The sequence below is a fragment of the Pieris napi genome, chromosome 21 (genome assembly GCF_905475465.1).
Source record: "Pieris napi chromosome 21, ilPieNapi1.2, whole genome shotgun sequence".
NCBI classification, from domain to species: Eukaryota; Metazoa; Arthropoda; class Insecta; order Lepidoptera; family Pieridae; genus Pieris; species Pieris napi.
Window position 1 is genome coordinate 1108163 of NC_062254.1, and position 22567 is coordinate 1130729.

General features: G+C 36.0%; 1 protein-coding gene across 3 annotated transcripts in view; it reads left to right on the forward strand.

The window, feature by feature from the left end:
- LOC125060154 (netrin receptor UNC5B-like) overlaps positions 1-22567 on the forward strand; it is a 96265-nt gene that overhangs the window by 50533 nt on the left and 23165 nt on the right. For 2 of the 3 annotated variants that reach the window (XM_047664919.1, XM_047664921.1), the window contains exons 6-7: positions 15287-15457; positions 17730-17783. In XM_047664919.1, the coding sequence (XP_047520875.1) occupies positions 15287-15457; positions 17730-17783 (225 nt within the window). The remainder of the gene's footprint in view (positions 1-15286; positions 15458-17729; positions 17784-22567) is intronic. The other variant, XM_047664920.1, reaches the window with a different exon arrangement.

Genomic DNA, 22567 nt, shown 5'->3' on the forward strand with positions numbered 1-22567 from the left:
TTGTATCAGTTATAGAAATACAAAATAAAATGGACCAGGACACATTTTAAGAAGCAAAAAAGAGACAAACGATATATTAGTATGGTTACCTAGAGAAGACAATAGGAAGTCAAGGATGACCAGTAAGAAGATTGGCAGATGGCCTGCCGTAGAGATGGAGCAGAATGGTCTAAAATAGACCTGGCCTGAAAACTGTTTGTTAAAAGTTAATAATTGTTTTCTCTTAACAATTATTTGTTTGTAACTAACCGTCAGATAATAAAGAATTTATTAAAGAAATAAAAGCTATTACTGGGTAACTGCTTAAACGTGAAGTAATATGCATTTAAGCTAATTTGTATTTTTCCCGATTGAGCTTTCTTAGTCACGGCAAGAAAGCACATGTTTATTGGTGAAAGTATATCGTATTAGGTGGAATTAATTAAGTTTCTATTTATATAATTTCTTCAATAAATGATCATATAGAAACTCGGACGTGTCGAGTCATAAGGTGTTGATCGCTATCAGTTAGGCGCCGCGAGATGGCGTAGGCGTTTAATGACTCTCCCATGCGCACACGCATAATTGCAATCGTGAATCGCCCTTTGATCTCATGAAGTATGGTTATTATAGACAAGGGTGGAATGAGAGTTAAATAGCGGTGTTGTTTAACTCATTTGACGGCTCGTTATATTGTTAGACTTGATTGTGGCTAGATTTTGCAATTTTAAATTAAACGGTTTGATTTCGATGTACAAGTTAGTATTTTGATTTTAACGTTAAATGCAATCCATATTAATTGTAAGTTCTATTCAACAGTTTTAAAACTTCAAGCGATTGGAGTTTTCAGAAGGAAATATCGGATAAGCAAAAACTAAATGATAACAAAACAAACCATTTTTATACAAGGTATTCTCAGGCAGCAAAATATTAACTGCGAAAACCTTTGACTGCTCAATAAAAATCAATACATTTAAAATCCTATAGCAAAACTTCTTCAGAAAAATATTTACATTAATAATACGACACTATATTTTGTATATTCTTATTGTAAGTTAATTGATTGTGTAATAGTTTTATCATATTTTCAGTTAAAATTTGGGCAAAAATAAATAAATTTATTAAATATTTTGATAATTTAAACCACTTAAAAGCCTTTGTGCATTTGTTTCAGCAAATAAAATTAAAGAAAACTTTTAATATTCTTTATCGGATTTCCACACATTCTGGCCCAATTCTTATAGTATACGAATTGCGTTTTTCATTATGTTTAATATAAATCTAGTACTCGCCTGAAATAATTATAACAAGTCCTTTTCGTTCGCCTTACCTAAAATGTAACACAGTTTCAAACTGTTTCTCGCTTGTCACGCAAAACTTTTGATGGATGACTCCTGTTTAATATTCTTATTAAGGGTTACTTATAAACTTAACATACAAGGAAGGAACTCTCAACCAGGCTGGCAATCAAAAGTCGTGGTTCTATTCTCGGCGAGGCAAATGTTTGGTTAATAATTGTCTGGGATATACTAATTGCTGTGTGCTAATAAGTATCAGTTTATTCCGTTTAATATTTCAAACTCAAATTTTTAACAGTATTTAATATTTTCTATATTTATATATTAGTGACCGCGTCCTATTCACACGAACAAGAGCTCGGAGAAGCACATGCCAGTAACTAAGCCAGGATTAGTGTTTCTTATGTTTTATCTACTTCATCTAAAAACTGCGAGAGATGGGGATAACAGGACAGGTGCTGGAAGTTTCTCATTTCGGAGGCAAATACACTTGTTGGGTCGCAGAACCAGCGGAGGTTTTTATCTAAAAACTGCGTCGGTACTCTGCAACTTCCAATATTGACAGCGATATAATTTATAAATACATCTCAATATACACTATATAATAGGTACCGCTGATGTTACAGCATTTACGTCGCGCGGTAAAAAAAGGGGGAATTTTCTTTCATGCCTTTGCTTCAAACTCGCTATGAAACTTAGAACAAAGTATACATCCAAAGAAAATTTCCAAACTTTTTGAAATTTACCAATTTTAACATAGAAATACTTTTAATTTAATAAGCTCTTAAACCTTTTACGACATAAAAAGTTCGATTTTACGAGAATACCAGAAGATTACTTGGCCTCTATCCATTAGCATTAAAACCAAATTCCACGCTTAATTGATTTCCAACGATCCCTATTAGGGTCTGTTAATGTTAGGCTACATACACATTTCTTAGAAATTATAGTCTTCGGACGTAATTAATTAAAATTATTTTACTTGAAAGAAAACTGGTCTTACCAGATATTTTCGTAGCGTGGACTACTAGGGTAGTAGACGTTCAGAGGAGTTGTTCGGATTAATACCGTTGAGTTTGATCATCGTACGACGAGGCAGAATTCGAAATTTCACCCGTATCACCTCAGTTTAAGGCACATTTTGCCGTGCACCACTCATCTGTGGAACCAGCTGTCCATTGAAGTATTTCCAAACCAATTCGACTTAGGGTCCTTCAAGAAAAGTGAACACACACGAGCCCTCCAGAATTTAGAATGTCCATGGACCGCGTCTTCCATCAGAAGAGCCTCCAAACCGTTGTTCTATAAAAAAAGACAGTTGAATCTCTTTCTAGCTCGTAAAGAAGTTTCTTACGGTACTCTCTTTCTTTCTATATCCGACTAGAATTCATGGCATTGCTTCAATTGTTCATCTAGAAAAAACAAAAGGGAAATTAGGGCTCTACCGAAGCAGAGCATATCCGATTTTTCCGTGTTACATAAAGGTCCTAACTCCTCCAATCCTGGTGATATCAGATCAAGTTGACCTGACCTAAAAGTTCATTAGGGTATAAAAGATTATATCCGTACAAAAACTTGTAAAATATTTCCATAATATGTCCCCTAACAATATCACATATCACACGATATCCTAAACTTCACCCAAACACTTCCTAAGCTTAGTTTATTTCTCATAGTCATATTAAACCCGGGCGTAATGACCCATTATTACGTATTTTATACGAATACGCAATGGGTGGCAATTCGGTTAAACGCTTTAGTTTTTATTTACATGTATATTAGTGATATAAACGTTAAATTGGATTTTACATTTATTTTGTATGGCTTAATTTGTAATTGCCGGAAATTGCAATTCGATGCTCGAAATTGCAATGGTTTCGTTTTATTTTTAATCATCGGCACGCTTTCATTTTTAGTACAGAGACTAGGGTGTTTTATCCTTACAGGGCCAAAAACATATTAAATTATGATACAGGAGTCATAGTTATAAGTTTCGACTCTGAATTATAGTGTTGTAATATATTTTTCAATTGTATGCAGCAACAAAGTATTTTAAGTTCTAAAATACTGTTTTTTATATGAAAGGTACGGGCATAGGTTTTTTTTAAATTAATATTACTAACTCCCCTGCCATTGTGTCCAGGGACTTTTTCTAACTCTAAAATTTTCAATAAAACATGATACATTATATACATCGGTAATATTTTTATTTACGGTACGGTAACGGCCATAGGTTTGGAAAATAATTATAAATAACTTATTATTATGACATTATTATAATGAGTTTGACATTTGTAGGCCTTATTTATATGCTGTGCGGTTTTATAATTTGTGATTGATTAATTTAAAGATTTGTACCTCTTTCTTTGCAAATAAACGATTTATTATTGTTATTGGGTAAGATTTAATTAGAAGCTTAAAGTAGCTGATTTAAATCGTGTTGGTAAACGAGACGGTAAATCGAAATACGCTGTTGTTATTAGCATAATTACTAAAATCAAATTTAGACCACCGTTAATAAAACAGATTAAAAATACCTAACTAAGCTTTGAGGTTTACTCCAGTTCTTTTTTTTATGGCTCTGGCACGATTTGTGCATTAGCCAGCGTCAAGTAAAGGATTTTTTTTATAATTCGTGCTTGTCTTTAGAAATTCGACCGTGTCCTCCATGTACGGTTTAAGCACTCGCCCGGTACCGCACGGGTTGTGAGAGGCCGAGAACAAATTTAAATTTAATTAAAACTTGCCCTCGAATCGGGAATCGAACCCGGTACCCCTCACCTAGCTTACTCCAGTTCTTTATTCAAAATTTGTTTTCCACTAAGAAACATTTTATTTGATAATAGTTTTTGTTTCGAGACCCCTTTAACATTTTAGTCACAGCAAGTTGGCGTCTCGGGTGATATTATGAGCGTGGTTTATTGTGTCGCTAGTCATTATGTCGCATATTGCCACAGTTTGTAAACTATTATGCTGGGCTTAAACCGCCTGGGAGTTTTATATGACAAGGTTTTCAAATTATGAGGTAGGAAATTGTATTTTATGTAAATAAACTTCATATTACAGTTCAGATGGTGATATCGCACATACATTTTTAATCTAGAAAGAAAAGCTTTATTGCATATAATAAAAAATGCTGTATAGTTAAAAAAGACAGTGCAGTAGCCTCACAATAGGATTGCCTGTGTCATGAGCAGCTAGTATGGACTAGACGTAATATATCTACAAAAACTTACAATTGTGTCTTATCTAATGAGATACCTTCTTAAACGCATTTAATGAAGCAATAAAAGATAGTCTATTATAATATTTAAGGTCCTAAGTATGTATGAATACCTATACTAATATTAAGAGGAAAGATTTCCAATACTACGGACTGATTCGAGAAATTATTACACCACTAGCTGTTACCCGCGACTTCGTCTGCGTAGAACTACTACTTCGTGTAAATTTGTTTGGACTGAATAGGCTTTGAAACTATAATGAAACGATTCTAATGAAGCCGGCACATTGAATTATTGAGATTAACATAGGTAGACTTTTCCTGACCCTGATCCCTGACTTAACTTAGTTTAATACGTTTTTGTATACGACATTTTTTGTTTTTCCTTCTTTGGTCAAAACATGTAGGTTTTGTGGACTCGATACTCGTGAGCACGCCACATACAGTTGCCCATGGGAGAAACAGTTTTTTTCTAAATGAACACCAGCTACTTTGAGTGTCTGTCCTTGAGCTTTGTTTATCGTCATAGCGAATGCTGCTTTCAGGGGAAATTGTACTCTTTTGAATTGGAATGGCAAATCGGTAGGGATTATTGGAATACGGGGAATTAACACTTCTTCTCCCTTTGCTGTTCCTGTCATAATTATTGCTCTCACAATATTGCGTCCCAGGTGTGTAATTTGTAGACGTGTGCCATTACACATTCTTGGTGCGTCAAGATTTCGCATCAACAGGACCGGGACACCTACTTTTAGCCTCAACTTATGGGAAGGCACCCCCGATAATTCTAAGGAGTTAAGAAATTCTACAGGGAACGATGTCACTTGCTCAGTGTCCATGACATTGTCTACGGACAGATACTCAACAAAATCACCTTCCACATCTGACATGATTTGTTCGTTGATCTGCCCCACTACTTCGTTTGTCGGTGCTAAAATTGCCCTTTCGCACAGCCATTGTCTGTTCTTCATATTGGTTGCAAGATCGGGATAGACGTTGTTCTTTAAGTCATCCATGTTACAGACAACATTACAAAATTCACGATTCAATGTAATCATTCCGTCACTATTTGTTTCCATACGGTCTTCTCCGATTTTCAGAAGAGCATCCGCATATTGCACCAATTGTGTATCACTGTGCAGTTGTACTCGCATATTTGTAGTCAGACAAAAATTTTTTACATGCACCCATAATGGAGACGCTTTTAAACATGCATTTATTTCATCTGCCGGCGTGCCTCTAGTAATTACCGGCAGAGTCTGTCTAAAATCGCCAGCTAAAAGTACCACCATACCACCCATGATACTTTGGTTACTCTTAATATCTTTTATGGTCCGATCTAGTGCTTCTATCGCTCTTTTGTGGGACATGGTACATTCATCCCAAACCAACAGCTTACATTGCTGTAACATTCGTCCACGGTCACTATTTTTAGTAATGTTACAAACTGGCATTTCCTCATGAGCTAAGTTCAATGGCAGTTTAAGTACTGAATGTGCCGTTCGGCCACCATTAAGTAACGTAGCTGCTATTCCAGAAGAAGCTACAGCAACAGCAACTCCTTTATCTTTACGAATTTGGGCTAAAAGTAAATTTAAAAGAAATGTTTTACCCGTGCCTCCTGGCGCATCCAAAAAGAATAAACCACCTTCGCCACTTTCGATTTTTTGCACAACATTCTCAAAAACTAATCTTTGTTCTGGGTTTAGACGCGGAACAGACTCAGTTATTTGTTGTTGTAAAGAAGCAGCATCGTAACTCAATTCTCTTATTATATCACTGCAAACTTCCCCAGTTCTTTGCGGCCTGCTCAACCCAAAATCTGACAAATCTTTCCCAGTTATAGTTATGACTTGGTCTTCTATCTTTGTTAGGGCTTCATTAAAAATGAAATCATTGTATGTAACGTTTGGATTATGATGTTGTACTCTGTGTAAAATATCGTCGGCCATTTGAATTTTGTACCTTTCCCACAGTTGTTGAGGGTTTGAAAGCCCACATGTCGCTATTAGTATAGCAAAAAGCATTCTCACCTTGGCCGCTGATCTACATTGTGCAGCCTCTTCCAGTGTTATATTCCAATGATTGTCATCCTCCAATAATCCTCTTGCCTCACATGCCTCTCGAAATGTTGAAAATTCTTGATTGTTGTATTTTTTGAGATCATTGAAAGAGGTTGGCCCACGCACATGGTGTAGAAGCATCCTTAAACAAAAACATTCCATGTTAGTAACATGGACTGTGTAAACCCGTCCTAAGGCATCTCCAGATTTGACACCAGGCCAGTTCTGAACCGAAGTTCCTTGAATTCGGCGTTTCCAAGTTTTTCTGGTTGCGTCCCATGTGTAATATCTCGGTACCTCAGCATACATAAGAGTTCTTGCAAACTCATCTCTTATGCAAAGTTCAAAAAAAGCTGTAAGGGTGGTTTTTGGTCGAGTAGATAGTCGCTCGTGGAAATTATCTTCTGTAAAATAAACTCGTTCACCGTTCTCTAAGTGTACACTTAGATGTGTAACGGTGGGGTGCCTTTCGTGCAACGGGAACCCTAATAACCGCCACACGGCTTCGTTGCTGCTAACATAACGACCAGATTGATATGTATGTACTTCATTTACGCGATTTGCAAGCTCTGTGCTCCTAAAATTGAAAATAGCTTGGTCACTGCCTTTGTTAATATATTTGCAGATATATTTGATAGCGCGCACTGAACTGCAAGCCTCAACATTTATATGGGCGTTAAATATTTTTAATAGAATAGCGGAATAAGGGACCACCCAACTATTATCAATAGTGACGTAACTCCCATTTCGTAGTTTCACAGATGCCGTTCGACCTCCGTCTGCTGGTGCTCTTCTACGATAGAGTGGGTATCCGTTTTCACTGTGGACAGTGTCTTTGTGTAATTTGCGAGGAAATTTCTTTGTGCATTTTCCATCTTTCATGCAAGGGCACTGAGGATTTTCAGGTCCACATGGACCATGAATCATGTTTTTAACTATAATATCATGAAGTGTCTTGTCAGTGCTTGGATCGGGTATTTCTGCGCTGATAATATTATCAATTTGATCGGGTCTCAACTTGTCTTTTAACCACAATAATATGTGGACATGTGGTAGGCCACGCTTCTGCCACTCTATGGAATACATAAAGCAGATCACTTCTCCAAATATTCTGCCTTTGGAAATAACAGACATAAGTTTTTTAACTTTCAACCTAAAAACTCTTGCGACTACATCATGCCTATCAATCGCGCTTTGACCCGGCATTAATTCATTTACTATTTCCGGCCATGCTGGGTTGCAAGTAAACGTAACGAATAAGTCAGGGCGACCATATGTACGTACATAAGCAAACGCATCCTGAGTATATTCGTGTAAGTACCTCGGACTATTTACAAATGAAGACGGTAAAATTATCATTCTACCAATATCATTTGGATTTAGATTAGCGTCATTCGCTACTGCGTCTTGAAGGTGGATATAATTTTCTGCTCTTAATTTAGTTTGATTTAATGTTATGTATCGTAATCGTTCACTTTCTACCTTAACGTACATATCAACATAAAACTGATTGGCCAGTTGCCTGCATCGTGATATAATATTAAAATCATTTTCTCTAATCATGATATGAAAGGCATAAAAGTCCATACATGATACCTTTTTGTTAGGCAAGGGCAGGCCAGTTACAGGATCGACTTGTGGAATTTGAAAGTGATACCCTTCTTGCCCTTTGCTAAATATTAGCGGATATTGTAACGCATCGTAAAATTTATGTGTATCCGGCACCCTAGTTAGTGTGTTATCACGGGCATGTAAAACTATATCACGGGAAGCAAACTGTTCACCACAAACCATGGCTGCGACTTCATTTATTAAAGGTGCATTATATCGTCTTTCGTGTTCCCCACTTGGTGTACGATCTGGGTGAATCACCAACTTATAATCATCTCCCGGCATTCTTTCTAAGGCTGTTGTGAAAGTGTTTATTAGGCGGTTATGTTCATGCAACATTCTCTGAATCTTTAAGACAATATCCTTTTCTACTAATTGAATGTTTTGACACCTGCGGTCAACCTCGTCGTTTTCATTTCCCATAAAATAAATCTGTAAAAATTTTGGTTGCTCATTATTTGTAGGAAGCAAAGAACCAATCCTATGATAGATTTGACCTTGGATTGTAAAAGTAGATGAAAACCCAGGCATAACCACCTCATTTTCTACACCAAATGACGTCATTTGAAAGCATGAATTATATTTCCTTATTTTGATTAAAAAACGCCGCGATTCGTTGTTATCACCTAAAAGTAAAGACTTCAATGGTTCCTCTGGTTCTCCAAGTATTGGAATTGAAACCTTGCCACCAGAACAACACATACCCGGAGTTTCTTCTTTCCACTTGAGTGCTTCACAATGTATACATTTTTTATCCATTCCACCTATGAGAAGTAATCGATGGTTATTATACTCAATCGATGGGTCATGATCAAAAGCAGCATTGTGGAATGCTCCCCATGTATACATTGTAAACGCATTTCTCCTTTCTGACTGCCGTTCAGCATTTAACACACGTCGTCTTTTGGTCTAAGATCCCGCTATACAACGACCTTCACCGAGATGCTTATTTAGTGAAACTTATTTTATATATAATTTAATATGTCAATAAATATAATCCATATGGGTTGCCTAGCAAATTTCAGTCCAGAGTATTTTTAATTAATTTAAAAAAAAAATATTTTTTTAAACATTTCACCGGTATGATTGTTAGATAAATTCTATACCAATCGAAAGTATGAAGCCCATAGAATATGCAAAAGTTAGGTTGTTTTTAATCAATTAATTATTTATGTGTATATTTTTTATGTGACACTAAAGTATATATACATCTTTAGTATAAAAGAAGGTTTTAGTGATACATAATATATAATACTACCCTGATTAAAAATATTGATTGAAAAAAGTTCAAAAAATTTACTACATGCAAATTATAAAAAAAAAAAATTTTTTTTAATATTAATTAAACATACTCTGGACTGAAATTTACTAGGCAACCCATATGGATTATATTTATTGACATATTAAATTAAATATAAAATAAGTTTCATTAAATAAGCATCTCGGTGAAGGTCGTTGTATAGCGGGATCTTATACTATTTGGGATTCTTCTGGCATCTCTGCAGCTATCAATGATGCGTGTCGCTCAGCATCTAAAATCTGCCGGGCCTGAGTCTGTTCATAGGTCTCGGCAGCTCTTTGCGTTGCGTGTCGCTCAGCATCTATAATCTGCCGGGCCTGAGTCTGTTCATAGGTTTCGGCAGCTCTTTGCGTTGCGTGTCGCTCAGCATCTAAAATCTGCCGGGCCTGAGTCTGTTCATAGGTCTCGGCAGCTCTTTGCGTTGCGTGTCGCTCAGCATCTAAAATCTGCCGGGCCTGAGTTTGTTCATAGGTCTCGGCAGCTCTTTGCGTTGCGTGTCGCTCAGCATCTAAAATCTGCCGGGCCTGAGTTTGTTCATAGGTCTCGGCAGCTCTTTGCGTTGCGTGTTGCTCAGCATCTAAAATCTGCCGGGCCTGAGTCTGCTCCTCAGATTCTTGGGATCTAGCTACTTGCGCAGTTCGAGCTCTTTTAGAGCTACGCGCTAAATTAGATTTACGCTTGCGAGGCATATTACTTAACCAGTTACCTACCTAAAGTAATAAAAACAGGTAAGTACTTATGCAAAAAAAAATTCTTTAGCTGACAAAAAAATTTAGTTAAAGGTACTGAGTACGAAACTATACTTAAGGTAGGTACTTATACACATGAAATAAAACAAAACCAAAACGAATTGCTAAACTAAAACTAAATGTTAAAAAAAATATACTATCCACATGGAATAAAAACAAAATGAATCGATAAAATTATATGCGAAACTACTGGAACTATTTTATTCACAAAACAACATTACTTACCTATTAATACTCAATAAAAACTATGCTGACCTTCTTAGGTACCGTAACTACTTACTAAATGTGAAAAAACTTAAAAAAACCTGCCTACTAATCTACTACAATTTTATACCTATCCTAAAAAATGAATTAAAGTATTTATTTTACCTATTAACTATAATTCTACCTACTACTAACTTATGCTAAACTAATAATAACAACCAAAACAACTAAGTAAATAACACAAAATGCTTATCCAAGAAACCCTAAACACCAATGAAAACGTAAAGAAAGCGAATACGTTGCAGCTCAAAATTGTAGATATCGCATGCGTCCGCCAACGACGTCTGCCCTCACGTGTCTGCCCGTTCGGGTAAGCATACTTTGTGATCTACACTCCTCCCACCGAGCCATCCGCGTCCCCCGCACGTCTTTGCCGCCGCGCCGCGCAGCGCGCCCGCGCCCGCCAGCCCCGCCACACCACACCATGCATCGTCACACTCACACATTCATAGTGTATAGGCCGATGGGCCTGATGGACATGTCAGGCAGAAAGTATTCTAAAAGCTGGCTAGGAGTATTTGAATTATGCGATACATAACTGCACCCCGCGTTTTCACCCGCATAATTCCGGGATCAGGATCGGGATAAAAAGTAAAGATGTCCTTTCCCAAGGTTCCATCTATCTCTATACCAAAATTCATCAAAATCGGTTCAGCGGTTTAGGCGTGAAAACGAAACAGACAGACTGTCTATGTCTTTCCCCAAGGTTCCATCTATCTCTATACCAAAATTCATTTAGTAGGCATATACGATACATAACTGCACCCTGCGTTATCTATCACTCGCATAATTACGGGATCGGGATCGGGATCGGGATAAAAGGTTGCCTTTGTCCTTTTCCAAGGTTCCATCTATCTCTATACCAAAATTCATTTAGTAGGGATATACGATACACAACTGCACTCTGCGTTTCCACCCGTATAATTCCGGGATCGGGATCGGGATCTGGATAAAAAGTACCCTATGTCCTTTCCCAAGGTTCCATCTATCTCTATACGAAAATTCATCAAAATCGGTTCAGCGGTTTAGGCGTGAAAAGGTAACAGACAGACAGACAGACAGAGTTACTTTCGCATTTATAATATTAGTAGGGATTAGAACACTACGTTATCTCTGATGATTATCTATAGAATATTTTCAATAAAGTTAGAGTTCTGTATGAAGTTTCTATATCGCGTACTCTGCGGAAACTATTGACAATTGAGCAAAGTGTTGTAGAAGACATCAATATCTACTAAAAAGTCCGAGATACCATACGTGTAACAAAAAAATATTTCATTTAAATGTGGAAATGCAGATCAAAGCTAATAATACTTTTATAGTGCATGACAATATTTTCTTATTAATTCAATAGGTCTTAGTAAAGGGCGTAGAGCGGGCTTAGGCCCCCTTGACTTGCGAACTGGTAGTAAATGTAAATTTACAATTAATTTAACTTCTTTTTTGACGTTCATAAGTGTACTTGTTTACCTATATTAATAAAGATATTTTGAGTCTGAGTAAGGTTGTAAATAATAATTTTTAAATCAAATAAATTTATCATATTCTAAATTTAACCACATTTTGCATAGGTACTTCAAAAATATCCCAATTAAAGCATGAATGGCCCATTAATCCTAATTTCGACATGTGGCATGAATTTATAACAATTTATAACATGGAGGTAACCCTAACGATCGCCATTACGTGTAATTTGGGGTAGTATCGCCAGTTTCAGCTTTTTTCAAATCTCCAAAACGACGCTTATGCTAATGGGAGGAGGCAATTTTTCCCGCATTTCTCCTGTTTACCATGTGTTGCGTCTTAATACTTTTTTCGTATTTATATTTTATCGTGATGCGATGCGTGGTGGTAACAATAAATAATAACCTTTTTAGGTCTGGGCCTCAGATCTCTGTATCTGTTTCATGATCATTTATCAATCTAGACAAGTAGGAGATCAGCCTCCTGTACCTGATACACGCCGTCGACTTTTGGTTTCCTCACGATGTTTTTCTTCACCGTTCGAGGGAATGTAAAATGCGCACATAGAAAGAAAGTCCATTGGTGCCCAGCCGGGAATCGAACCTACGACCTCAAGGATGAGAGTCTGCTGACACTGAAGCACTATGCCAACACTGTTCTTAAAAATATAATAATGTTATTTGGATAATTAATTAATTAATTAATTAATTATCGAAATGATGTTTTATAGGAAAAACTCTCTTTTAAATGTATATTGCCCTAATTATATCAATCATAACTAGTTGACTAAGTCGATTTTTTCCTTTTTTTAAATAGTCTTTAGTAATAATTAAAGCGTAACCCGTGTCGCAAAGCACGCAAAATTTAAATAAAACTAATTCAAATCAGATTATTTTTTAATTTTCAACGACAAAAGCATAACCCATAAATCCAACCAATAAAGAATCTTATTAAGGTTTACAGTTTATTTCCGTACTATTACTTTTAACCTAGCGTTAACAAGCGGTTAAATAAACCCAGGTCATTTAGGTTACACGCAAGCTAGCATGCTCAACCATTGATTTAGAAATAAGATAATACAGCCTAATGCGTGCGTGTTGAAAAGTTTTAATTAAAACTGTTTATTACTTCATCGGTTGGAATTGTCCGAAACCATTTGAGTATTTTCTTATAATTTCTTATAATTTTAGAAATATTTATTAATTCAAAAAAACGTGCAAGCGAACATAGACAAGAAAAAAGGAATGTTGAAATGCCAACCACTAGTCACTAACTACCCCGTCCTAGGATATACTGTTCTATACATCCCAAACCTCACAGTTTTGGTTTGATGCCCTGTGCATACCTTTTTTCGACCGTGCCCGCCATGTATGGCCCGCCCGCACAACCCTCCCATTGGCAGAGAACAAATTTAAATGAATATGAATAAATTAGCGCTCCGACCGGGAATCGAACCCGATACCCCTCACCTAACGGACACGTATTAAGACTGCTGTTAAATAAAATCAAAACATAATAAATATTCAATAGTGGTGTAATTAATAGTTGCGCGTGAAACAATTTTGTAATATTCCGAATATCCTCAATATTTTTATTACGAATCGGCTAGTAATCGGCACAACCTTCCGAAAGTGTCAAAAACTGTATTGACGGCTGGGTACTATGCGTAAACATTGCAGATAAACTATGGTGGCAGGTAAGCTTAAAACTAAATACTAATGACATATGTCCATATTTCCCACACAGGACTAAGATATTAAGGAATCAGGTTGATTGCCACAACCTTTTAACTAAATTTAAATTTCGTGTACCCACCCTCCTACCTCAACCATCCCATCATCCCATTTGTTCCTTTTTTCAGAAGAAAGCGTTTTGACCAGAAATCACCGATATCCAGATAATACAAACTATCTAGGTCTGGATATCCATAGTGGTTCCTCACACTTTGAAATCAATTTTCTTCAGTTTTTATAATTTATAAATCGATGTATCTTTTTCCTTCATTGCTCATTGGTCCCATTAAATCTTGTATTTTATTTTTCTTACGTACCAATGTATGAGTGTGCCGAGCGGTGGCAAGCTTTTGTAAATTAATAAATGCACATTATATATATGTTCAAGTATCGCATACATATATGTGGATAGAGCACTGGCTTAGTACCTAAGGGACACTCAACTCTGACGCCAAGTGAACGAATCCTGCTTGTGTTTATATATATATGTTCCCGATAAACACTTGCAAGTTTAAGGAAACAGCAGGTGGTGCAAGTGCAGAGAGGAATGGGGGGATTTGGAGGAGGCCTTTGCCAAAAAGGGCACACCGATAAAAATAATGAAATGATAAAAATATAAAATGTGTTAAAGTTTAAAAATAACTGAAATAAAAGGCTGACGTGTTTGGTGGGAGGGGTTTAGTGCAGAAATGCATTTTCAAAAAAAAATCTTAACCTAAATATCTACGAAATGTCAAGATTACTGCAGTGTGGTAGTTGTTTTAATTTTAACTACTTAATTATTAATATTTCGTAAAGGCCGTAAAACCGCCGTTTCTCACAGGACTAAAGCGCACAGTAGTTTTTTAAAACATCCAAATGCGGGTTTACACTTAAAATTGTTAATTAAAATTTTATGTCTACGAACGACTTGGCGGGTGGTACTCCCGAAATATCATAAACTAGTATTTTTATGGATTCACTCGTTTGACTATAGTTGTCCTTTTGGTCTCGTAAAAGGGTGAAATTAAAAGTTTATTTAAAGGATTTTAATTGCTGTATTTATGTCCGAGAAGCTACGTGCGTGGACTACGCTTACTACTGCTTATTAAATTTTATTAGTCTCACTGTTAGATAGAAAAATAAATTAGCTTTTAATCAGTACTTAATACGAAAATAAGTAACTCCATTTGGACAATCGTGTTTACGATTTGTCAGTTGTATTTTTATAATAATAAATAATATCATAGTTTGTTGTTGAGTAAGCCCACAACGAAAGTCATAATAGTGTTAGGTTCATTTTCACGTGTAACAAGAGTTTTAGTGCCGCCAATTCACAAAAACAAATGACAAATGAATGCAAAATACTACATTAGGTTACCAAAGAGTTCTAAATTTGAAATTCAAAAAAGTTTTCATCAGCAATGTTATTCACTGGCCGGTTCTAAACATTTTCAGTGTTACCCACGTATTAGCATGTAAGCTAAATTAATATTATTTAACTCGTGTGAATATTTTAACCGTGATTTAAGTTTTACTAGTGTATTAGTGTTCACTAGGTGCACTTTCATAGCCTTCTCATTCTTGGGGTAATCACCTATTAATATAACACATCTTTCTCAGTAAACGGTGGTTGGAGCGCCTGGGGTCCCTGGACGCAATGCCGATGCAATGGAAGAGTATCGGGTCAACGGCGAACAAGAACTTGCACAGAGCCGCATGCTTTACACGGTGGAGCCCCTTGTCAAGGACAGAGTGTTCAGAAGACATCGGATTGTGTACTGTGCCAAAACGGTTAGTATTTTATTTGAAACATTTATTCAATTCAGTAGCTTCAGAAAGAGCGTACCAAATCGTAATAAGCCGGCAACGCACTCGCGAGACCTCTGGCATTAGTCTCCACGGGCGACGGCATCACTTAACATCAGATGAGCCTCCTGCCCGTTTGCCCTCCGTTCTATAAAAAGAGAGTTGAACCGAGCAAAAAATTATTGATGCTGGTTTAAAAGAAAAGAAAAGATGAATATTGGTATGATCACTAAATCGTGATGGTTTTAATTTGATACGTTTTGTAAGGCTTTGCTGGCTTTTTCGCTAATTATTTAATTTATATAAACGGCAAGGTATCAAAAGTATCGTGGGTCTATAGAATTGAGAATTTTTTCATAACGTTGAGAGTTTTCCAAAATGTTTTGTTTTATCTTAGCAGTCTGTCCTTACTTATTCTGCTGGCTCTGCAACCTAAAAAGTGTGTTGTCCTCTGAAATGAGAATTTTCCAGAGCTCCCTATCTCCCGCCTGCTGGCTTTCAGCTGCAGCCTCCTCCACTTTGTTGAACCAGCGGTACTTTGGTACACCTGTCCTTAAATGTAATAATCTGATGGGAATAGAATCCATAATAAGACATTAGTAACGAACAAATGAACGTTAAGTCTACACAAGATCGAATCGTCCACGACCAGTCACTTGGCGTTGCCCAGAAATGTGGGGTTTTTTCTGCATCATCTACCGCATTTACCATAGATAGTCACAGGAGTTGTTTGGATTAATACCTGCAGCTTAGTTTCATCATCGTACGTGAAAGCAGAATACATCCATCCGTATCAGCTCGACGTTCGGCGTTCCACAACTGAACGTTTCTTAAATCAGTCTATCAAAGCTGCCCACTGAAGTATTTCCGAACCAATTCGACTTAGGGCCCTTCAAGACAAGAGCGTACCAATTTTTATTTTTGGCAATGCACTTGCGAGCCAACTGGCAATGTGAGTGACCATGGGCGGCGGTATTACCGGTGAGCCGCCTGCCCGTTTACCCCAGTTACATAAAAAAATAGATACATTGTACGTACGTCTCCACGCTTTACTTGAACCAATCCCCTTACACATACAAATCATATACCATTTCAGTACACGCATTATCGTAAAAGCCGGACAAACATAAAGGCACGCCAATCATTCCAGAACTCATTAGTTCTTCATATTATTTCCATACATCAACTATTATTCAGCGAGATTGCCTCCACAAATACGTAGGTCATTAGTTCTCTTTGATGGCGAAGATAAATTCATAATTAGTATGCTTCCTTTATGCCGCTTGGCCATTTGATTTATGAGGAATAAGCAGAATCAAAGGAATCGTATTATAGGTGTAGGGCTACCGATAGTATTACGATAAGTTTTAATGAACTTAGTATGGAAGTTTTTCATGTTACAGTAACTACTATAATGTCTATTTGAATCCCTAATACTTGCTATTTTTAAGCTATCAATAATCGTTTCAGAAACCTCGTGTTAGTCATTTGCTATTATTATCTTCTTTATTCCTACATAATTATGTATTTACATTGTTTATTCGCGGATGCTTGGTGGACTTCTTTAATACAAAGTCCCCTCGTGAGTTGTGCTGCGATATTGCGGGCTACCCGATTGTGAGGAAGTTGCATGGATCTGGTTTTAGGGCTGCCCCTTCTTAACGTCATAGTCGTAGAATAGTGACGGATCTGACAAATAGTAAACTTTACACGGCAGCCATTTCATAATAATATAATCATGTTAGTTTTTTTGTCATGACTTTTTTAACTCATATCCTGTAAATATGAAAATTGGCATGCAAGTACACAAAAGGGTTTGTTTTGAAACAAAATAAAAATAATAACATTAAATTGCACAGTTTTCTAGAAAAATCACATGCTTCTATGAGCGTCTATCAAATCCGTCACTTCGTCAATACCGACTGATTAATTTGAAATTTGAAACACATGGATTTTTTTTTTAAGTAGCCGTAATATTTAGTCAATGTAGTAGCCAAATATGATAAAAAGTGGATTTTGTTATTTTTTTCAAATTCGACATTGTTCTACGATCACGACGTTAAATTCTCATGTCATCTGATTGTCCTCAGTAATGTATGATGATTGAGAGGAAAAATAAAATATCAATAATGTTTTCCTTGCACCCATTTGAGTGTTTTGTCACTATACTATATATATTATACTATATTAATATACTGTTTATATATTTAGTACTTTTTACTAACTAAATAAATTCTCCTTTATGCCAACCCTGAAGATGGATACAACATGGATCTACAAATTTATGATAATACACAACAGCTGTTGATTGGTAAGTTCTAGGTGTCTTATTTGTCAATCACATAAGATTAATTTTAAACCGGATTTGTTCACGTCCGCATTTCGACCTTAATCTGGGTAATTGGGACACAAAATATATGTATTGGTGTAACATTCAATTCATGTTATTAATACCTACAGATTAATTATATATAATTAAGTTCATATGTTATATTTAGTTTGATTTAATTATTCCTGTATCTGTTTCATGATCATTTGTCACTCTAATAGGCAGTCTTTACCTGACACACGCCGTCGACTTTTTGGGTTTAAGGCATGCCGGTTTCCTTACGATGTTTTCCTTTCGAGAGAATGTTAAATACGCACATAGAAAGAATGTTCATTGGTGCACAACCTACCAATCTACGACCTCAGGGATGAAGTCGCACGCTGCATATGCTAGTAAAAATATATTTATAATAAAATGGAGCTATAAATAAAACCTAACCCAATAAATATACCTTCGCTTTTCTTTTCTTCTTTTTTGCATTCTTAGCTGTTTTTGCAGAAATTGTCTGACATTGTGGATTTAAGAGATAATGCCTGGTTTTTTCTGTGGAAACCAATAAAAATAAATGTATTTTTTAAATCAACCAATATTTTAAATTAAAAAACACACTGCCACGGGAACCAATACATTTATATTATTTTTCTATTTATAATTTTTTAGTGATTATTTCTATGTGGGTTAATATTGTAAATATTATATTATATATTACGTATAAATTTAACATAAATTGTATTACAGTTAGTATACATACAGTGTACTTATAAATTTGTATTTCTCAAAAGACGTATGTATTCAATGTAAGGTAGGTTATGTACCTGTTGACTTTCATAGTTCAAGAAGTATTCCCCCTCTAACCATTATGTTCACTGAATCCTCAAAAACAATAGCGCTTTAAAGCCCTCATGAGCACGTGCGCGATAACGTTTAACTTTATCTTCAGATCTGATCATAAAAATCCCGCTGTTTAATTCTGTTGAGCTCAAAATGGCGTGAATTCAGGACCGTATTCGTGCTATTTGGGCCCAATTATAGGGTATAAAGTCCTAGAGTTTAATGGCGTTACTATTCATAGATTTATTTTAGTCATGTAGCTTGTCTACTAATCAGACTTACGAGTTTGACAATTGACAAACCTTATATCTAGAGATGTGTTTCCCAACACTTTTTGTGTCAAGCCTTCCTCTTCTAAAATTCTTATATCCCCAAACAAAATAGTTCACTTAAAAATTTAAATGGTAGGTTTTAACTAGAAAGCAATAGGAAATTGTTAACGAAAAACAGTAAGTCAATTTTCAAAACATAATAAAAAACGTGTCCATTTTTGAATTGATCACTGATTAGAGGCTTTTAAGAGCATTCAGTTAAAAATGTAAATCGCATGAATTATATTTTTAATTACATAGGCTAACGGACCTCTTTTATTGTCCGTTAACTGACAAAAGTTCTATAATTTCTTAAATCCTTAATTTATTTCCTGAGACATAGGTACATGAACTAGGTATAAATTTCAACTTATTCCTAAAAAACTAATTATCCAATGTGTTAGTAAATATTTTTTCAGTTAGTATGTATCAGGAACAAGATAGGAGCAGTGTTGGCCTAGTGGCTTCGGCGTGTGACTCTCATACCGGAGGTCGTAGGTTCGATCTGTGTGTTCGGCTGTGCACCAATAGACTTTCTATGTGCGCATTTAACATTTGCTCGAACCGTGAAGGAAAACATCGTGAGGAAACCGACATGTCTTAGAACCAAAAATTAGACGGCGTGTGTCAGGCACTGGAGGCTGATCTACTTGCCTTGGTTTAAAAATGATCATGAAACAGATTCAGAAATCTGAGGCCAAGACCTAAAAGGCTGTAGCGCCACTGATGTATCAGGAACTCTATCCGGTAAAGCCAAGCCTCCTAGCATCTTTATCTTATGAAGCAATTTTTTGTATATTTTTAATATTGTATCGAACATTGAAAACTGAAGCAAAAGTAAGATACATTAAAAGTTTCATTCACATTACATACTTTAATGGGGCCTTAACAGCAATTCCAGGTCTGTTCATAGACAAAAAGATCAAAGATATTTCATGGCGATTGTAAAATGACGGCCTGCCGGATGGAGTGAAGTGTATTCATAACACAGCTCCCAAGTGAAGACATGTTCTTTTAAATCAACTTTCATGTTCATATAATAGCCGCCTTTATTATTAAGAAAAGACCGATAAAAGAAATTTAAAAAATGTTTGATTTTATTATTACGGTGTTCATTTATTTTAGCTACCAATACCTACTAGTAGCTTAGTGAGCAGTTTCGGCCTAGTGGCTTCAGCGTGAGACTCTCATACCTGAGGTCGTAGGTCCAAGCCCCGGCAGTGCACCAATGGACTTTCTTTCTATATGCGCATTGAACTTTCGCTCGAACGGTGAAGGAAAACATCTTCAAGCCGGTTTTGCCTTAGACCCAAAAATTATGTACGGCGTATGTGAGGCACAGGAGGCTGATCAACTTGCCTCTTAAATTTACAAATAATCGTGAAACAGATACAGAAATCTGAGGCCCAGACTTAAAAAGGTTCTAGCGCCACTGATTTTTTTATTTTTTATTTTTTATTTATTAGAGATGAAACGCCTAATTGCTAACAAGCGACCACTTCCCGGCAACCCTAGTAAGGAAAAAAATAAACTTCATTCCTAATAATTTACGTTATTTGTTTTTATATGTAACAAAGTAAATGTAAAAATAAAATAAAATAATCCTCCTAAACATATTTCTGTCAAATAATTGACATTAACTTTTGACTCAACTCAACCTTGTTTCATAAGATAAAAGGTAGCATTTTAAATTTAATCTGTACACTATTTAATCCATAAAAGCTGTACAGTATCTGGACCAACCACGTAGACAATAAAACCTAATCAAGAAGTAAGCAGCGACCTGCTGGAGTCATTGTTCGCACTAATTGCGAAGTGACACACCGATTTTATGCACGTGACAGGATCGTAATTTTAAATTCTAATAAGAGTATAAGAATAGAGTCTCTATCTAAGGAAACTTTATATATAAATTTAAGGGCCGACAACGCACTCATGAGCATTGAGAGAGTCCATGGGCGGCGTTATCACTTAACATCCGGTGAGACTTTTGCCCGTTTGCCTGTTGTATAAAAAATATATAATTTTTATTCATTAATATTTTTGTATTTATAGAAATGCCATAATTAAGACAATACTGTATGAATCGCTTTCATGGCAGACGTTAATAGAAATATCGTATGACCCCGATACCCCATGCCTCTTTAGGGGTCTAGGAAGACTGCTAAGACTTATTGAATTGAAGACTTTAATTTGTAATAAACATAATATAATATTACTTATTACAAATTAAATAATAGTTATTATTATTGGAGACAAATTGCCCTCTTTTAAACTACTCTTTCGTCCCTTTCTGTCAAATTGTGTTCACGCTGTGATGTAAAGAGACAGATGAGACTGAAGACTGAGATTTTAAAATAAATGACAATAACCAGTGGCGCTACAACCTCTTAGTTTTTTGTTTTATGTTTCTCCTGTGCAAGCGGTTCCCTCATTGTATTTCATCATACCAGCGAGTGCATGCGCTATTTGCGCTAGAAAAGTACATTGGTTCACAGTTGTGAATCGAACACATGAACTCAGTGTTGAGAGGCGTACAATCAAGCTACTAGGTCAATGGTATTTATGAGAGGATAATATTACGCAACTTTTTGCGTTCAAGTACTTCATAAAAACATGCTTGGGGAATACATTCTTAAAATGGTACTACTGTTTAAGCTACATATTTTTAACGGAACAACTAAGAACACTTAATCAAATTGTCAGAACTTCCGGTGTCTCGAATACGTTTCGTCCCATTATATGGGGCGTTACAATTTATTTACTTGAAACCATAAAAATGTGAAAGTCCTTATAACGAAGCGCGACTGATTTATGTGTGCATTAATTAATAAGAAATGCAATGTTAGTATGCGTTGTAACACCCACATAGGGGTGTGGTGTAAGTTACTGGGTCTGAGTAATCGAAGAAACAATATTTTAATCGTGTCTTTTAACTATGCCGGATTGATACCATCGGACATCGAGGCAGAAAACAAAATTCCACCCGTACTCGGCAGTTTTTAAGGCAGTTTATCCACCACTATGTGGAACCAGCGACCCTCTGACTTCCCGAACCAATTCGACTTCAAGAAAAGGGCGTACCAACTCTTAAAAAGGCCGATAACGCGCGAGCCCTTTGGCATAGGTGAGCCATCTGCCTGTTTGTTCTATAAAAAAATTTATATAGGCATACAAAATGATATATTATATCCAAAAACAAGCACTTTGGACAAATGATCCCAATATCGTAATATAGTCTAGTCGACAAGTTGAAAATGGTACAAAATAGAGATACTGCCCTTAAAATTATGTGCGATAGCTCATTGGATCCGGAATGACGTCTAGAAAAATGAGCCAAAAGCGTGTATTAGCACATAAAAAATTGCAAAAGTTATAAACAATTAAAGATGAAAAAAAAATGGCATTTCGTTTTTTGCCAATATTTAATAAACTATTAATATTTAAGAAATTTCAAAGAAAATATTCTGAAAGAAGAGGAAATTTTCAATAAAAAACTCCTAACTCCCGGAACTCTATCTCCATTATTTATAATTTTAATTTAACAATGAAAATAGGTCTGCGCGTCAGAGATAGTAATAAGAAATAAACTATCTCTGACGCGTGTTCTTAAATGTCGTGAAT